We start from the raw sequence: 20380 nt of genomic DNA on the forward strand, positions 1-20380 counted from the left end.
AGGAAAACGTGTTATGAAAAGGAACAATGATGAAATGTGTTATTGTTTTTCGAGGAAAACTGAATAACAATGATGACAACAATGATGAATGTGTTATTGTTTTCTCTCTTCATTTCCAGCTCCCTTACAACATGAACGAATTAACGAAACGAGCATTGTTTACAGGTTACCTTTTCAATCCATTCTGTATATACACTTTCAATAATCATTTCTTTCCGAAGTCCCCGTTAAAGTCTGCCCATCTTTCAATTATACCGCAACTGAGTTGGTGGGGCGTCTGACTTTCACGTGTGAGACCCGCGGTGGTTTGTGGAACTTTTTCAAATATCCCGAGCGGCTCCGGGGTCGACTCAGCCCAAGTGAGTACCTGGGGCAAACCTGCGGTAAAGGCGGTTGGTGAACCACATCACCTCCATAATATGGCCTAGGTCGAGGTCGAGAATGTGTGGAGCTTTACCTCCACATCCCCATATGCCTACATACTTTACTTTATTTTGCGTCCATTATTTTTTTTTGTATGAGAATCCCAGATATTTTATGACTGTCCTTAAAGATGTTTCCCCACCTTGAAAAAATGCCGAATCTTTCAACGAAACTCGCAGTTTCCCAACAGTGGGATGATCTTTCCTCCTATAATAAGAGTAAATATGGCGACGAATAGCATCTTGCTGAAAGGTATCTAAATTTGTCACGCGTTTATTGATATTCCTCTTCTTTCCTGGGGTTTCCAATTTTGAAGCCTCGCATTTATTTATTTATTTCTACCACATTATATTTTTCTTTCCCTATAGTAACAATAGTGTTCTTAGACACGCCGAAAGCAGCAGCAGTCCTGTCCAGAACTTTATTTACAGAAATGATTGGAGCCCCATTGTTTTTCTCTTGCTCAAATTATTTGCGCTCAGAACAAACCATCTCCCGCGTTTGTCCTTTGAGAAGAATTCCTTTTTCTTTTAGTGCATGGCCTCTTTGGTACATTGTCATCTCGAGTATTGCCTCCTGTGCTTGACATTCTTCACACAAGCTCACGACACACTCAAGAACACAGAAAATTATGTACAAAAAATAACAACTAAAACAACACGCTATATATAACAAAGAATACTCTAAATTCAATAAACACTAAACAACGGACCGGTTAAAATATCACAGCAACGCAACAAACAAACAACACGTCCTCTCCCAACAACGTGAAATCTGATCGCAGGAAGAATCGCCAGATAAGCGGCAACACCGAGATAAACGTTGTCTGTTGCTAGGTAACCAGGGCTTGGGTGAAGCACTGGGAAGATTTTGATTGGCTCGCATGCCAGCAACCCACCCTCCCGCAGTGCCGTAGACCCGATTTCAACACGTGCTTCCCAAGCGTCAATACCAAACTAATTTTGCGGCAGGTATAAGAAGAACCATGACACCGGAAACCGAACCCCGTGTCTGCTGCTTACAAATGGAGAACAAAAGAGGCCACCGCCCGCCATTGTTCCTTGGGACAAATAAGGCAACGCTTTTCTTGGCATTTCCTCGCTTCTACGACAACTGAACATTACTTTCTACTGTGCTACTATGACTGTGTGCGAGTTCATTGTTTCTGCAAGTATGGCAGCAACCCAACAATAAGCCGGCACCGGAATCTGACATCTAGGGGGTGCCAATTAAAGGGAGTGTGCCGTAGATTCCACCCCATTGAGTTTTCATCCCTGCCAGGGGTAATTTTTATCACACCCATATGATGTTATGAAACTGATACTATGTACCGAGATCATTATCAATACACGAACAAGATTTGTTGTTTTTCTTATGTTTGTAGATTGATTGATTGATTTGTTCTATTTTTACTTCTTATTTTTGTAGAAGATGAGTAATAAATATACTGTAAGGAGTTTAGAGGAGGGAAAATCTACGCCTTTATAAGGTTCCATGTTTCATCATACTCGCCTCAAATAAATACGGTGTCGAAAACAGTATTACATGTATGAAAAAATAACTTTCTTCGTCCACTTCGCAATATCTAAATTCCAAGAATCTTCATTTCTTGCATAGAGTTGGATTAGAAATGTTACATACAGCTAATTGCACGGTTTTCTAATGTAAAATTTCTTAAACCCAAGTAATAGTGGGGAATGCAATCCCGAATAGATGGAATAATCCCGGTATATCGGAACTAATTCCCGGATCCCGATATTTGATGCTGGCAAATCATTTATACACTCGTCTCTCCATCACCCAGACTCGTCAGTGGTGACCAACCAAACACCTACATATTTACATATTATTGCCGTGATCTAGACTGAGCCAAATGCAGCACATTGACATGTGATAAATATAAAAATGCACATGTAATGATTCGTGTGATCTAATGTTACATTAAAATTATCCGTATGCAATACAAGTATGTATATATGAACAAAATTTACACAAATTACATAGACAGCTTCTTTTTATCCATTTATACATTTGGGACTGCAAATTGCGTTCGATTTAGCCCTCTGGCTTTCGCTGCATATCCTCGTTGGCTGAAAGGGGGAAGAAGTACATCGGTGTCAAGGCCCCTTCCATTGTTCGGAGAATGGCCTGTGACGTGGCCAACGCCCGACATCAATGTGCGAGAAGTTTGTATACACATTGCATCGCCCATTTTCAGGACTGTTACCTTTGCTGAGCGACTAACACTACAGGAATCTGTTACAAACACTGGCGCACGCAGGAGGTGTGGGGAGGGGGCTACAGTCTATCCAGAAATTGAGAAAATCCAACGAAAGCAGTAAGGAATTCGGGGGGGTAACTTAAAATGACACCCGATTACCATTTTTGTCTTTGAACAACTTTTAAAACGAAGGTTAAAACTGCTAATGACGTAATATGTTACTACGTAACCCCCCCTAGAACGCAGCTATGTCGTATTCACTTTTACAATTCCAGCTCCTTCGGAAAAAAAATACCATGCGTACGCTAGTGGCTACAAACATACGCATCCTCTTCCACCCACAACCCAGTATCATTGCTGCACTGAGGATTTTTTAACATTTTGAATACAATTTTGAATTGAAAAATAGATCGAACTAATTATGTTGTCCTATTTTGTTCCTTGAAGAAGCAACAAGATTTCTGACCCCTATAATGAAATGACCCTGTTATACGACCTTACACACACACACACACACACACACACACACACACACACATTATTACTATTTCTACTTTTTACTTTAGTTTTCTGCCTCTTTGGGCTAATCATGACAATAAGGATGATTGGTGATTACACGAAATTAATCTGGCGTCGCCAGAAATTTTAGCAGGGGTTGTCAGGCCATTGCTTTAATTGAATAATAGAAATAAAAGCAATCATAATTATTTTTATCACGATTTGATTATTATTATATATTAACTATTATAATCTAATAAAAATAAATAATTTTCATTTCTATTATTATTATTATTATTATTATTATTATTAATATATCCTTGGAGAGACTTTTCAACTCGATTCACCGCACGAGTGACTATTATCTCTTTATATGTCACACAGTCAGTGTACTGAAATGCATAGTTATTCTCTTTTCTCATAACGTAACCAGTGGCGGCGATTAAGGAGGGCGAGGGGGCAATTGCCCCCCCCCCCACTATTCGCCACTTTTCCCCCGCACTATGCTAAACCTTATATACAAAGGTAAATATACTGTCTTTGCCTCCCTGTTGTTGGAACCTAATCGCCGCCACTGAACGTAACCTATTCAAGAAAAAGCTCAAAAGTTAAGCCAATATTTTAGTCTTAAAGTTCCTGTTGTTTCATCGAGTAGAGTTTTGATTGATTGATTGATTGAGTTGTGCTTTGAAGTCCACTTTATGCACAGTAAGACTAATTGGGATTGAACCTACAGTTTAAAGTGGGATCCGAACCACTATGTGCCCCCACCGGGTATCGATCTCGGGACCCCTTGATTACAAGGTGACGACGCTACCACTACGCCATCGGGAAGGCTCGTGTTATTTGAAGACTCACGCAAAACTTTAATTTTGAAAACTGTAGAACCATTAATTATTTGGATAATGGTATAATATAAAAGAACAACTTCGTTCTAGTATTTTATACTCAGTTTCTCGATTTAATTTTTTACTTCGGTTATTCCGTTAAACTAATTTAAATGTGATTCTGGTATTAACAATTAATATAAGCATTCTGCTTTCTTGTAACCTTCTTCGACCCCTCTCCCGACGCCAATTCCCATGCCGACTTGCAGTGGGATGCACAAGTATCGCTCGGTAAATAATCTATGATTTTTTTCTTTAAATTTTCACTTATACATCTAGGCTACGTGTTTTTCAAGAATTGATTTTTATATATGTTAGTGCAAAGGTTGTCAATGGTATTTTGTTCAATCCTTGAAACCGCCATTGCGTGAAACACAGAATAAGCACGGTGGACAGTTTGCTTGATAATACTTGTGCATCCCACTCTACCTAGGAACGTTTGCAGCCAGACTTGAGTCCTGGCGCTTGGCCAACACTCGGGATAAGGATTTTTAAGTAATATAAACGTACATAAGTGCATACAAATGTTAGAACGTTACTCTCTACGCAAACTTTTATCGTTAATACACCAGTGGTTATGCCAGGTCATACTTCACACAACGCACTGCGTTATTAACTTGTCTTGTCACAAGGTGGGAAGAACAGTCGAAAGGAGTCAGTGCTAAATCCCACACCTCTTGTTCACTTTCGCAGCCACGCCATCCTTACATTCATGTTTTTTTCATGAGCGGAAGGTAGAATGCTTCATGCTACTCTTTGAATAATTGAAGTAACAAATAGACAAATAAAAGGAGTTTAACCCAACGGGAAGGTTCACACCCTAATGCATTCAACTGATAAGAAAACAGGAAGAACTGCTTAATTTAGCTGTACACTATGATTTCTTTAAAAGTATTCGTCGCCTTTTCCTTGCAATTTGCTTACATGGTGGTGGGAAATTTTCGAGTATTGTAAAATTGTTTCAAAGGTTGCAGCTATGTTGACGATGCAACAGAAACTAACATTAAATCTCAAATGAACCCATGAGCGATTAATAATTCACCAATATTATATTTGCGATATTGTAGCTTATTCCAAACTCCCCCACTTGGTTCAATAATTACTGATTATTTCGTTGGCACATACATTTTCTGTTACGGAATTGGCACTCCTCAAATACATATAACACAAACTTAGGATAACCAACATTCGGCCATGGAAATAAGGGAGATTTCCATCTTTTGGCATTGAATTTACGGGAGATTTAGTTGCGACAAATTCTTCGCATTTTTGGCGGCGCAGCATCATTCTAGTAAATGTTCATGCAATTTATAATATTAAACAAAATAATTTAAATGTATATATTATACATACAGGTCAAAATAGAGAATAAAAATTTACAAACTTGCATGTTTCTCAGTCATAACCTGTATGCATTTCACCTCTTCTGCTGCAGAATTAAGCATCAATCAACTACTGCAAGATATGACGTCACTTCCGTCTGCCAAAGATTAAAACGTGCAAGATCTTGCCGTCAACTTCAAGTATTGTATGGCTCACCGAACTCGGAATGGGTTGAAATTTGGCGATCTTAGTTCTTTATGAAAAATAGGGGAGAAATCGAATGTTAACACGGGAGCTGAGAGGATAAAAAAAAGGTATATTACTGGAGATCACGAGAAATACGGAAGAGTTGGTCACACTACATAAACACCAATTTATTATTAGAAAATACGCCTTGGAAGCAGTTAAAGTCAGATATGAAATATTTATGATATTTATCAAGTTTCGTCACAAGAAAAACGCAAATTGAATCATCCTTAATACTTATTAATTACATTATTGTTACACTTCAAGACAAAAAAGTAGAAGTTTTAAAATTTATACGAGTATGTTGATATGCTGGGGTATTATATGTAAGGTAAGCTATTTCACAATCTTCTGTACACCCTAATCGGTGACAAATTGTCTAATACAGGCTATACACTCTTTCCAGAGCAGTTTGGTTTTGCATAAATTCAACATGAATATTCACAATTCGTTTTGTTATCTCGGCAAGATTTTACAACGAATAGTTCTTCCCATGTATTTCCTCTTTATTTCTCACTAAATAAGTGAACTGTAATTGTTGTTTATGATTAATAATTCTGACATTAAATGCACAAGTAGAAGAATACTTAAACAAACATGTTATTGATTACGTAATTAAACTCCATGTAACTAAAATATGACAAATATGCATGATCAGTGTACCTTGACATGGAGGCATAAGATTCGGTGCTACAATTCATCAAGACTTGTTGAAAGTAACCTTCGGGTCCATTTGTACAAAGCGGCATGGTACAGCGTAACTCCTGCCCTCTAACCGGCATTAGGGGTACTTAACTTTCACCACTCGTGACGTCATACTCGAACCATTCGAGAATGAAGCGAGAGTGCTGCTCTGATTGTTGCAAATTAGTTCTTGGCCTTCACGCCGTCTCATGTTTATCTCTTTGGCACCCACAACAACTCTCTTGTGCAAGAACAAACGAACTGCTTCGAACACAAGCCACTTCCCTTTTATTGCTGTGCAGCCAGAGGAACGCGCTGCGTGGATTGTATTGCACGGTCTCTGAAATGTGCGTTTTGTGTAGGGATTGGGGTTTCCAATGCAAACGTATTAGTAAGCAAATCGTCCATCACCACGTTTATTCTCTTTGTTTACGCAATGAGAGCTTCAAGAATTGGGACAAACCGCCAAACAAGCTGCTGATAACCTCTGCAAGGGTGCCCACACGGGGTATAATGGCGCGAACCACGAGCATCAATATTTTGGCAGGATTAAAAAGTTTACACCTTGGCACGATGCTGCAATATGTGCGATGAGGGGGGGGATCAGAATATAGTTCCTTAGTAATTCATTTACTTAGGCTGGTTCCAAACCACTTTTGCTACTAGGTGCACCAATTTTAATCCGTTAGGTAAAGAAAAGGAAGAATTTAGGGAAGGGGGAGAACAAGCAAACTGTTCAGTAAAGATAGAAAAATAGAGTGACTTTTAGTAATAGGATAGTAGTAGACACGCAGTCTTAATGAAATAGTTCATGGGGATTATGACATGATCTGCACCAGCGCACGTAAAAATCCAGTTCTTAAAACCACCATAAAATCTAAATATCATCCTCCTTGAGGTCAAAATTAAGCTACAGCTCTCCGAAACCGTTCTCTAAAATTAACAATAAAATGTTAAAAACTAGTAGGAGGAGGGTGAAAAAAGTCAGATTTGCATTTCAGGAATACCATCAAATGTTGTTTTTTAAATTCAGTTTATTGTTAGAAGCTAAATCAGAATACACCAATGTTATGTAATCGTTGTAAATTGCATTTTGATTGTTCTTTCCATATAAAACTGTTTAAACGCCCATCTTCATTAATATTCTTTATCGCTAGTAAATCAAAAGAAAACATTTCCCAAAATGAATCGCCTGAGCTTGTTTATTGGGGCGTATCTTAAGGGGTTTTGTCAGCAGATTTGTTCCCGAATTCACCAATATTTCAACGATGGCATCATGAACTGCTGAGCCTGAAGTATAAAAAAGTCAACATACCAATATGGCTCAAGCCAATGGGTAGAAATGCATCCTGGTGAAAGTGATCTAAATTTAAATTCTTTCACTTTCATTAATTAGACAAGTTAAAACTGTTTTTTTTTTTAAATGTCAAATCTTTAAGGTAGCGTGTCTGCTCTGTCAAATATTGACATTTCAGGAAGTTTTAGGACGAGAAAGTAATTTTTAAAAAGTGACCGATAGAATGCTGTTACCTATTACATTTTGACAGTGTAGCCTGATTTTGGGCTCTGCCTACGAACCAGTGGCGACGATAAGGGGGCAATTGTTCCCCCCCCCCCACTTTTTGCCACTTTTCCCCTGCACTGTGCTAAACCATATGAACCAATGGGAGAGTAAACTGTCCTTGCCCCCCCCCCCCAGTTTTAGCACCTTGCCCCCTGGTTTTATAACCCAATCGCCTCCACTGGTACGGACGTAGAGGCGAGCAGGTTTGACTTATTCACCATTAAATAAGTACTGTAATATTTTCGTAATTATTTTTCTTGATTGCTTAGTCAGTCGATCATGAGATCATGACAGGCTTCCTACTAAATGGACCACACGGTCTCCTTTGCTTGATGTACGGAAAGGTTATTGTTCTCCTTGTTTACTTGTTCTTAATATTTGGTCGCAAACAGCAACTCACTCATCGGAATCTGTAGGTAAAATTATATCAGTTTTGTTGTTTTGTAAACTGTTTGTTCAAGTTCTCTATGTAACCACGTCTATCTCTCTATCCTCTTATTTACAGTATTATTAACATGAATTGGCTAATATGGAATGTGCTCAAACTACTACAAACACCAGCTCAAACTCCAGACTTAAATCCCATTGAGCATTTATGGGCAATTTTGAAGAGGCGAGTCCATAAAGCAGGCGTCAAGTCCAAACAAGAGTTGAAAACTGTTGTACAAGCCGAGTGGAATAAAATAAGCTCTGAAACATGTCGGAAACTGGTTAATTATTTGAAGAACAGGTGTCAAGCCGTAATTAAAGCCAAAGGATACGCATCAAAGTATTAGAACTGTCAGTCAATTTGCTCTGAATATACTTTTTTCTTTTATATTATTAAGTGCATGAATAGAAAAGTTGTACAAAAAATGGTATGTTTCTCTTTCAGTTTCATTGAATTTATTATTGTCATTGGTTATGCAGAATTTGTGTAAGATTTTATGTTCCTAATGATATTTGTTATTGAATTGTAAAGAAACAATTTCAAAAGAGTGTATTTGCTTTCAGATATTAAGCATTTTCTTTGAAAATCCGTGTGTACGAATAAGAATGTTACATACTGTATGTACTGTACTGCATCAAGTACAATTATTATGGCACACAAAAACTACAACATCGAAAAGCAACATGTAAAACCGTAATTCTCACTGACAGACTGCTAACATAGCCAAGTTCTGCAACCGGTGCATTCACAATGGCAGAAATCTGTTTAGTATTCAAACAACTTGCTGAAAGTTGCAGCAACATGAAGCAACAAAGGTGCATAAAGAAAAAAACTGGATGCTTGTTATACCAAGCATTAATACAGTGCCATCTGTGATGTAACAGCATGACAGACCGTTACACTTTCCAGGCCCCTTTAGCCAATATTGTTTGCTTAATCAAGGGCGCTGTAGAAAAGGATATAAGCTTTTGCAGTGTGTTACCTTTATACTCTGGAAAGGCGCTGTTCAGCGAGCCGCAACGGAAGAAAGAGAAGTGTCTGGATACTAACGGTAGTGGAAGAGCTGTCTGTATGGAAGAAACCGCAAGCTAAACAGTTACGGAGGAACATTATTATTTCCTGAAGGCTAGTTCACAGAAGGAAAAGGTGAACCTATCTGTGTGTGATCTACCAATTAAAAAGGAAAACACAAGTTTACAGCCCCTGCTTGTCGTTTCGTTTCACTGAATGTTATTCTCTGGTCCGGAAAACGAAAGGACTCCTCCTTGTGGCTTGTTAACAATCTTGGGAGGCGGGTCGAGAGGAGGAAAGGGGGGGGATGAGTTCGCGAAAGTCCTGTGCTCTATGGTGACTAAGATGTTTAAATAAGTAATGTAGTGGTCTGTCAGCTCATTAAATTAAGAGCAACTTTTTCTTGAGTGCTCTCTTAAGAATTTTCTTTGGCAAGTGTCTAAGTTATTGTCCTGGATTTCATATAAGAGTGATAAATTCGTCCAGAGATATGTTTGCACAGCGAATGGAACAGATTGTTACAAAGTTTTTGTGCGTCTTGGAAATATTAACTAACATTCAACCGCTTGGAACTTACTTCGTTAAGAAATCCTGCACTCAACGCTCATGTTCTGTTCCACAAACGATGGCTATTTCCTTCAAAGTTGGACAACTTATCCAGCTTGGTAGTCAGCAAAAACAAAATCTGAGAGAAGGAAATCAAAGCGGGATATAAAATAGTTTTAAGATAAGCAGGGGGAAGAAAAAGAAGAAATAAAAGAAAAGAACAAGAGAGGGAGTGGGGGGAAAAGAAGAAATAAAAATGAAAACTCCAGAGAGAGAAACGAGTTTAGACATACACAGAGATGGTGAGAAAGGAATAGAGGATATATCAGACAGAAAACAGGAAAGAAACTCAGCAAAAGAAGTAAAAATAAATATAATCTAAATATATAGAAATGCAGGGAACATGTAGCAAGAAAAACAAAATATGAGAAATGAGGAAAAGAAACACAAAAAAGAAAGAGCAAGCCAACATAACTAGATAGATCAATTTCAGGAGACATCTAGCTTTCAAATTATGTATAAAGCAATAAGTAGGAAAGTGAAGTTTTCGTTTTAATGATAACACCGAAAAGTTGAGGAAAGCAAAATAAAGTGTTTAAAATGTATTTGGGTAGATAAAAGAGGCAAGTTTTCGGTGTTACGGAATCGCGAAATAACGCGAATTATGCCATCTTTCAGAATAACACCGGACTTTACACTTTAAAGACGCCACGAAATATGCAATATAAACTGGGAATAACATTTCTTCTGTTCAAAGAGAACTACCTGAAGCGCTATTTCATCTGTCATTTGTAGTTTAGTTGGTGATAGATTGATTCAAAAGAGATTGTCACCCTTCATTTATTGCAGTTTGGCACAGACATGACTGACAGTGTTTAACCTCGTCCTGAAATAGAATCGCTCGGGGAGAATTTCGAGAACGGAAATTACGTAATAACGGGAAAATTTTCAGGGAGAAGAACCTGTTGTGTTTCGGGGAGGGGGAGGGCGTGTATGTGTGTGTGTACACAAAACTGTATTTTGAGGTCGCAGAGGGATTTTCTGGCATTGTTAGGGAAATGTGATTTGTATGATTGTGTTCAAAGATTTGGATCTTATCATTCAATAAACATTTCATATTCAATGGCTGATCCCACGAAATAATTTTCTAAATAGAAGAAATTTCTCAAAAATATTGTGACTTACCTTTGTGTCATTAAAACTAAAGCTTGTCTCAATTTTCCAGAACTAAAGCAATGTGAGAATCTTAAGCATAGAAGGAACAGCAGAAACGCATGTAAAAATACCACCGATTTTTAAATTAATAAAACCGAATTTTGCTCTAAACCGCGAAAAATAACACCGAATTGCAGTAAAAAATAACATCGAAAATTAGGGGAAAATAAAACGAAAACTTCACGTCCCTAGCAATAAGTAAATGTAACTTAGGTACTTAACTATTAATGAAAGTGTTAATATTACAAATGCAACTTCCTAAAATTGTTGGCTTTGTAGATTATATTTGGCTAACAACAAGACATGTGTCACAAAGTATTTATATGGTAATCTGAATAACTTAAATAATAAACATCGAGACTTGGGTCTATCTTTTTCCCTGAGGAGGTTAAAAGAAACCTCTCCATTTATTACAGGCGCGGACTTGAACTGAACAAAATGAACCCTTTTGCTATGTGTTCAAGTTTCCCGGAACTATTCTGAAAATTCCAAAGGATTGTCCTTTCGGGAAAATCCACATATTGAAAATAACACGCCATACTTTTTACTTTTAGCAGGTTACTGAACTTAATTATTTGTCATACTAATTCATGGGAGGGACATATTTCATAACAAATTATTTTATTTTCCGACTAAGTGTACAAATATATATTTTTGTTTCTGTAAGGCTTAAGAGCATAAAATAAAACTTCAGCCTCTCCTGAAATGAAATAGTAAATACGTCACTGCAGTATTCAGGATATGTTTGTTGTGAAACATGAGAATTTTTCATGCTTGGAACTGAAGGTAATTAAAGAAGATAAGTGAAAAATAAGGAAGAATACAACCACCGTGATTGTCCTGACTGCGATTGCAATCTACAGACCCTCGTTAACCTGAAACGATTGCCGTTTCCAGATAGTATAGCGAGGAGTGGATGTTCTCCCAAAACACCTTCAAACCATGGGTGGCAAAATAATACTGGTTGCATGCGACAGCAAGAACCCATTCTGAAAAACATGGAACAACATGGATTCCATGCAAGAACATGGAATTCTTTGAGCAACAGTTGTGGAATCTGTACATCCGGGTCCGTTTGGACACTGTATAAAGGGAAAAGACCCGTAAACTACTTTGGAACGTGATTTGGTCGATCTTTGTACGGAATTTAGGAAGAGGGGTGATCCGTTAGGAAGTTTATTGCGTTCTTGTTCTGATTTCTTTTAGCCTCCGTGTCGCAGAGCCTTTCATTTCGTTGACAGATCGCATGCCTTTCACGCCGGCGTCCGTTAGGAACACCACCGCACCGCAAGCGTGGCTGCTTCGTTCTCACCATTCGAGCCTTGCTTGGCAGCGGGAGTCTCGCACTTGGACGTGCAGGCATCCTGTACCCTAGGAAGGGACATTCCTTGAAATGCATCCTCGACGAGGGCGTGCCGAGAGGGGTGGGGTTGGGGGTTGCAAACTAGTGATGGGCGTAACCTAAGCTTTGAAGTTTCGGATACCAGATACAAGATTCGGACCTCCAATCCAGAATTAGAGGTTGGAAACTGAATCGGACATCAGATCCTGGATAATAGGTAGGACACCGAATCCAGGATTCGGACATCGGATCCGGGATAAGAGGTGGGAAACCGAATCCAGGATTCGGACATCGGATCCAGGATAATATGGTTGGAAACGGAATTCAAGATTAGAGAGTTGGAAACCGCATCCAGGATTCGGACATCATATCAAGGATAATATGATTTGGAAACGGAATCCAGGATTCGGACATCAGATCCAGGATAATATGGTTGGAAACCGAATCTAGGATAAGAGAGTTGGAAACCGCGTCCAGGATTTGGACATCGGATAAGATGTAAAGTAAAAAGTAAAGTAAAGTACTCCCCTGCGCTTTGCACCATGCCATGAAGGCGTATAGCAGGTGTGGGGTTAGGGCCCCACACTTTCTTGATCTCGGTCGAGCTAGGAATGATGTGATCAGCACCACGCCCCAGAATTTCCTCCAGGTACCCACTTTATACGACGATAGGTGCGCGCCGGAGCCGCTTGAAAAAGTCCCGGTTCTCCCCGCCGGGATCGAACCCGGGTCTCTCGCATGATAGTCAGATGCCCTACCGACTGAGCTACCGCGGCTTCTTCAGGATAGGATGTTGAAAATCAAATCTAGGATTCGGTTCGGACACTGGATCGAGGATTCCAACACTGGATCCAGGATAAGAGGTTGGTAACGAAATACAGGATTCGAACACTGGATCCAAGAAAAGATGGTTTCAAACCGAATCCAGGATTATTTTGAAACGTCGAGAACAGGAATCGGTATCAAAGCTTTACTTGGAGAAGCATTAATTGTTCTAACCTTAGTCAGTCGTAAATGAATGACTATCATGCAAGAAGGAACACGTATATAAATACGGTATATTCGATGTCGCATGTCTTGCAACCGATTTCAGCCACCAATTCGTCAGCTAGCTACCGTAACGAGCTTCAATAATAAGCTTCCTGGTTCTCTCTCGCCGGGCCCATGTCTGTTACCGCACTCTAGAAAACCTCAGCATCCTCCATTGGGGGTATGGTATCCCGTGGCCACAGCATTTTTTGGAGCTATAACATTCCCTCTATTAAAAAAAAACAACATCGGATCCACGGAAGAAATATAGTAAAATATAGCACTTCCTACCAAAGAAACAATAATACCCCCTTCCTCCTTGCAAAAATCGTGAGCATACCACTAGGGTAGTACCACCCACTCCAATTCTGGGTTAAACTAAACAACTTATCCTCCCACATCGAATAATTGATGCTGCGAACACATTCCTTACAACAATTACATTGTTGATTCATTGTTTACACTATATTGTTCATAACTAACATGGTAATTGTGGATGTTAAGTGCGAGGCAGTCATTTGAATTTAATGGTCTATCAGTCGTGTGCATAATGACACTTTGCCAGCCATGTATTACTGCATGTGACGATAATTTCAAAGGGTAGAGTTGTAAGACATTGAATGAAAGTAATTGCACATTACAGGAAGTTTCTTCTTTGACCATTTGACGTTACACTAACTTCCTGATGGTTGGAGGAACATGCCAAAATAAACAAGGCCGTTGCCCGTAGCAGCCTTACATAGCTTGTTCTTTAACTAGAACGAACAACGAACTCGAGTAAGGAGTGTCCAGACAAGTAGTCGGAACCTCTACGCCAGAACGCACAATGTTGAGGACCGTGGTCAATGCCCTTGCCATGGAATAAGATATTACCATAACGTGTAGACTGCGTTATATTTTATCCACGGACATTTTTTAAGTGTACGTACGCTTTGATAAACTATCAAATTCTTAGTTGTTGATCGAGTTTGTTTTGCAAGATTAGGTTGAGTTGTCCTGTGCCAGGAAGATCTACTCCACAGTTGGTTTGTGAAACAAAACACCCTTAATATGACTGCAAGGGCTTTGGGGAGGAAGAGAGGGAGGATCAAAAACATAAATTAAACCCTTAATAAGGCACTTGTACTGTGTTCATTACTTGACATACGAGAAACATTCATACCCTGCGGTGCGGAAGATAGAAAACAATAACCAATGATCTTTAGCTTATTTAAACTTGTTTCGTGTTTCAAATGTAATATATTTTCACTATTGATCTCCAAGGATTTGGTTTGTTTGTTTTATTTTGTTTCTTAAGTCCAGTGTATGCACAGTAAAGGTGAATCTGGACTGGACCTACAGTTTAAAGTAGAATCTGAGCCACTATGTGGCTCCACCGGGTATTGAATCCGGGACTTCTTGATTACCAGGCGACATCGTTACAACTACGCAATCGGGGGCAGGAGCTCCAAGCATTTGGCTCATACTGTACTGATTGTTGCCATAGACATAAATCCTATTGCTTGTCAATAGCTAAGCTAACAATTATGGAAACTGTTTTCGAATAAATCTGGGCGTCTTGTATAAAGTTCGCTTGTACTTAATACAATGTCAAGGTCCAAACTACAGTACTTGTGTGTACGCATAATATCAATCTTGGAATTTGAAGAAGATAGTGAGATCAACACCGCTCTCCATAAGCCTTTTCAGACAAACGCCGAACATTCAATAGGAGGCGGGATAGGTCCTAGAGCCTATTCGGCTTGATTGGCTTGATTTGCTGTTTTAAGTCCACTTTATGCACAGTAAGGCTAATCGGGACTGGACCTACTGTTTAAAGTGGGATCCGAACCACTTGTGCCTCCACCGGGTATCGAACCTGGGACCCTTTGATTACAAGGTAATGACGCTACCACTGCGCCATGGGGGAGGCCCTCTAGAGCCTATTCGATTGTTCAACCAGCTTTTCTTGTCGGGGCTAGCAAAGCTCATACGTACTTGTGCCGAAAAGCGAATAAAAATGTAGCAATTCTTATTGTTGGAACTTCATTACAGCTACAACAAAATAAGGTTTTCCAGATTTTAAACATCAGACATCTCTTTGCATTGAATCAGACTTTAACCTTCTAATAGATTACAACAAGAAAAAAAAGTTTAAATTATTCAATTGTTTTAAAGCTTCCATTGTTTGCTGGATTTCTTTGGTCATTGTTGTTTCAATCGTGATTGTTTTGTAATTATAAATACGTTGTTACATTGTTGAATTCTCTTTGCTCTTGACAATGAACGAATAAAGAAGTTTCAAATTGACCAAAATCGACTCACAGTTGATAGGGTCAGTAAGAAGAAGACGAAAGAAGTTTCAACCACAAGGGCACACAGAAAATCTGCAAAGATGTAAAATAATGCACTGTTCCTAGATGTCATATTAAACAGAGGAAAGATCGGAAACTGACTCACCTGAAGTGGACATGATGGCCATGATCTCCCCTCCGAAGACCTCGAAGTTGATCCCGTGGAGGAGGCGCCTGGAGTTCCTCCCGTACCTCTCCAGATCCAACCCCCTCACCTGGATGTGCGGGTGCTTCAGTATGGCACCGTCGGCGTCCGCCTGGATGAGCGGATGGAACCCGTCCTTCGGGAAGTACTTGTCGTTCAGCAGGGCCGTGTCCCGAGCGTAGAGCTGCGTCGGCGTCTTCGAGCGTCGCGACGTCACCGAAACGTGGGAACCGGCTTTGGACCTCGGTCTCGGATGCGCGGGGTCGACATCCGGGTACACCTTGGGCCTGAGGTCGTGCACGCTCCTCCTGGCGGCTTCGTCCCTGTAGTAGGCCTCGTGGGACAGCAAGTTGGCCTCGCTGCTACTCTTCACGCGTCCCCACCAGGCGTCCCTAGGCTGTCCCGGAGGCCCGTGGTGCATCGCCTGTGTCCTGAAGTCCGGATCGCTCTTGGAACGCAGGTACCGGCCGCGTCTGTGCAGATAGGGGGACCCGTCGTCGCTCGAATCGTACCCGCTGGACCCGTCCCTGGGTCCTCTTGACGGCGGGAACACCCGCGGCAACCCGAACTTGAGGTAAGTGTACATGTTGGACCCCAGCTCCGACTTGGGCCCGTATCGCGGGTGGCTCAGTATGGATTGGACGGTCGACTCCCTCAGCTGGAAGTTTCCATATGGCAGAGGCGACTTCTCGCTGCTTCCCAGGGCAGAGTCCGTGAAGTCGGAGTTGAGGTTCTGGCGGTAGATCGACCAAGCGTGGAGGTCCTCCGATGCCCCTGGCCTCCCCTCGCGGTGGTCACTTACCGTGCTCGGCGGCACAGAATACCGCCTCTCCATCGTACTCATCTCCCACATGTCATTCAACCTGAAAAAGTTAAAGAGAATGCAACTCATTAGTAACATTCAGTGCGGTACTAATACCTGCCATGCAGGCACAAGCAATTTGATATTATTTGGTGCGTAAAGATTACATAATAGTTAAATTTTGTGGAGATCTTCCTTTACCAAAAAAAAAAAAATCGAGATCTAATACACGCACGCACACACATTGGCGGATTTAGCCACGGGGGCACGTACCCCTCCAACAAGTTTTGACTAACTATTATTACAGAAAGTATTGATAGCATTATATTACAGCGAACAAAAATATGTGCGAGCAATTATTTTCCAGACAGTGAAAGATAATTCTAAGTTGAGCATAAATACATTCATTGCGACTAGATTCACTTGACCACACCAGAAATCGAATCCGGGACATCTAGATCAATATTTCCAATGTTTATGAAAGTTTGGGAGAGAAAATCAGCAAATGTAAAGACCTTTTTTTATGCTTAAAGTATTTCAATTCGGTCCAGGAACCGTTATTCCTTCTGAATTTAAATTCGGTTCCGGAACTTTTTTCCTGCTGAATTTAAATTCGGTTCAGGAACCGTTATTCCTTCTGAATTTAAATTCGGTCCAGGAACTTTTCCCTGTTGAATTTAAATTCGGTCCAGGTACCTTTTTTCGGATGAATTTAAATTCGGTCCAGGAACTTTTTCCTGTTGAATTTAAATTCGGTCCAGGAACATTTTTTTTTGGATGAATTTAAATACGGTCCAGGAACCTTTTTTCAACGAAACAATACGCAACTTGTACCGATTTTAATTGTGCGAGAAAAAAGGTTCCTGTGCTGCAGCGGAACCCAATAGAATCGAGAATCCATTAGAAATTATGGTTTCCTAGACCTTTAACAACCATGCTATTACGATAATATATCATAAACTCTTCACATTTATATTTTCATTGTTGCATCTTATAATATGCTTAGCCTACAGCATACTGTGTGCCCCTCTCAGAAAAAAAATCTAAATCAGCTTATGCACATGCACACACAGTTCAGCAACCAATAAGGATGGAGAACGATTCGTTTAGTAATCTCTGGCAAATTATCACCACGTTACGTCATACGGAAACAAAAACTTAACTGTCTTTAGCAGACCTTTATCCATCCATGTCTTGATAATCGCAACAATCGCTGAACCAGTATCTGCCCAATTATATCTGCTTGTTACCCTGCCACAATCTACACGTGTAGAGAGAAGGAAGTATTCGTGATAATGACTATTCTGAAGAACAAGGTCTATAGCATAAATATTTGCTTAAGCGGTTCTGAAAGTAAAATCCTATTCGCTACTAGATAATATTTAAGCAAACAGCTACATCATCAAATAATTATTGTGGACTCGGTGAAATGTTTTAGCAGTTTTACGCAATAAACTTTAAAACAACCACTTCCCAATACACAAAATGGCTATGCATTTTCGTTGCTACACTGACAAATTTAGTTAGAATTACGATAATTCTGCATTTCGTAAGCGCTTTAGCCTTTGAATTATTTGGGGGGAGTCCACAGCTGATATTGAATTGAATTGATGTTTCAAGTTCACTTTATGCACAGATAGGCTAATCGGGACTGGACGTACAGTTTAAAGTGGGATCCCAACCACTGTGCAAGGTGCCTCCACCAGGTATCGAACCCGGGACCCCTTGATTACACGGCGACGACGTTACCACTACGCCATCGGGGAGGCCTACACACACACAGCTGATGTTATACCATAATGAAATTATAGACTTACACACACACACAATATTATGTTGATTTTTGACTACCACAAAAGCTAAGCTGTACAAAACATCGTGTTATAATGATAATGATACCAATCACTGTAACTCCAATGCGCAGGGTGTCTGACAATGAGATGAGTGTCCTCAGGCAGTGTTGCCACACAAATGGAAATTTATCTTATTGAAAGCATATCCAGCTAAAATTTTAAGTCAAAGGAGAAAAGATAAATTTGATGAAATATCAAAATTTCAGAGAAATGTTTAAGATATCACCTTCATATATTAATACTTTTTCATTAACGTTAAAAACTTGTTAAAACAATATTTTGGGACACACTGTTTATAGTACTTCAAGTGCCCTAATTAAGATATAACAGAATCACATGGTTGCTTAGACTTTTGGCAAACGGAACGGAAGGACGAGCGAAATTTGACGGAATAACGGCAGCGCTGAAGGTTACACAGTTAATTCCTCCGCCGAGAGTCAATTATGATTCTGAGCGCCGATCTCGTTACGATAAGGGTTAGCGGAATCCTCGCAGATAGGATTTAACAAGCCGGAACCGAGTCACCCATGTTTCGACATGCGTAGATTCGCAACTGTTCTATTTTCCTTTTTTCGCTGGTATGCACGCTTGCGTCAAGCTGCATAGGTGCAATTTGTCATGGTGGCGTCACGTGACGAGTGGTGGGAACGGGTTGCTTTTGGGTCACGTGTGCGTTTAAAGGGACGGCGGCTAATGTTTATGTCGCCTGGGATAATGTGGCACGTTTGTAGAATTGGCAAAGTGTAAATCTTGTACACAGAGTTCAGGGGCGTCGCCAAGGGGGGGGGGGCAGAGGGGTCATGGCCCACCCATAATCGGGCTCGTGCACCACTATCAAAATTATTGATTGATTTAGTTTTCATTTCACGTCGCACTTTTGCCACTTTCGGCTAATCGTGAATGGATGATGAATGGTGATACGATGGATAGATAAAGGAACAAGCACACACATAGTACATGGGCACATATAAACTTGTATGGACGACACAACACGAGTCCCACAGAGTTCAGACGCCAGAGCCTCGCTAGTCTGCAAAATGCAGTCCAGGGTGTACTACATGGAGGTTGACATTTGGGTGTCTTCGGAAAAAGGTCACCCCCTTACAACCCCATTGTGAAAATGAAATATGTAAATTTCATGATGAGAAAAAATTGATATTACGAGGATTTGAATCCAGGATCTCCGGTTGCGGAGCTCGCTCTAACTTGCTGAAGCTAAACTTTAACTCATTTTCAATGCAACATTTGAATCTACGTATATAATTTGCTTCTACACCAATACTTTATTTGATAACAAATTCTTGTTGGAACACGTAATGGCAGAGTGAACATCAAACACATTTTTCTTTGAAGATGTAGCCCATAAACATATAAAAAGTCATTCAGTGCCTTTACCTACGCTGCCACTGACAGAGTTAGACATAATTTCGACTAGACTATCACGACATAAGCACATAGAAATTAGTGAAAAGTTGTGTACGTTCGGAGATAGTTAAGCCCACTTTGAATAATTTTTGGAGAAGCGACATATGATTTAGGGGGCCTACAGAGCGGGACAACCGTCTACAAAGGAGTTTTCGTTGATACACAAAAATTAACCATCCGACATAACTTGACCTAAACGTTATAACTGGAATTGTATATAAGGGGCCTCGCGATACTATTAGTAATAGACTTTCATATACGCGATTGTATTCTATTCCAGGCCTGGGTATAAATTCACTCTCTCTCGCTCTCTGTGTGCGAGTTTTGGCGAAGAAGCGTTCAGCTATCAGATTGATACCTACACGATTTGGATGGACCTCCCGACAGAGTACTGGTAACTTTA

The 20380-nt window shown here is 40.1% G+C and overlaps 1 protein-coding gene across 1 annotated transcript in view; it reads right to left on the minus strand.

The window, feature by feature from the left end:
• Positions 1-20380, minus strand: part of LOC145996205 (ATP-binding cassette sub-family G member 8) — a 122201-nt gene that overhangs the window by 21634 nt on the left and 80187 nt on the right. Inside the window, exon 2 of the mRNA XM_083132621.1 lies at positions 15859-16760. Within this exon, the coding sequence (XP_082988747.1) occupies positions 15859-16750 (892 nt within the window). The 5' untranslated portion in view covers positions 16751-16760. The remainder of the gene's footprint in view (positions 1-15858; positions 16761-20380) is intronic.

The sequence above is a fragment of the Lepisma saccharinum genome, chromosome 1, assembly GCF_977018435.1.
Source record: "Lepisma saccharinum chromosome 1, izLepSacc3.1, whole genome shotgun sequence".
NCBI lineage: Eukaryota > Metazoa > Arthropoda > Insecta > Zygentoma > Lepismatidae > Lepisma > Lepisma saccharinum.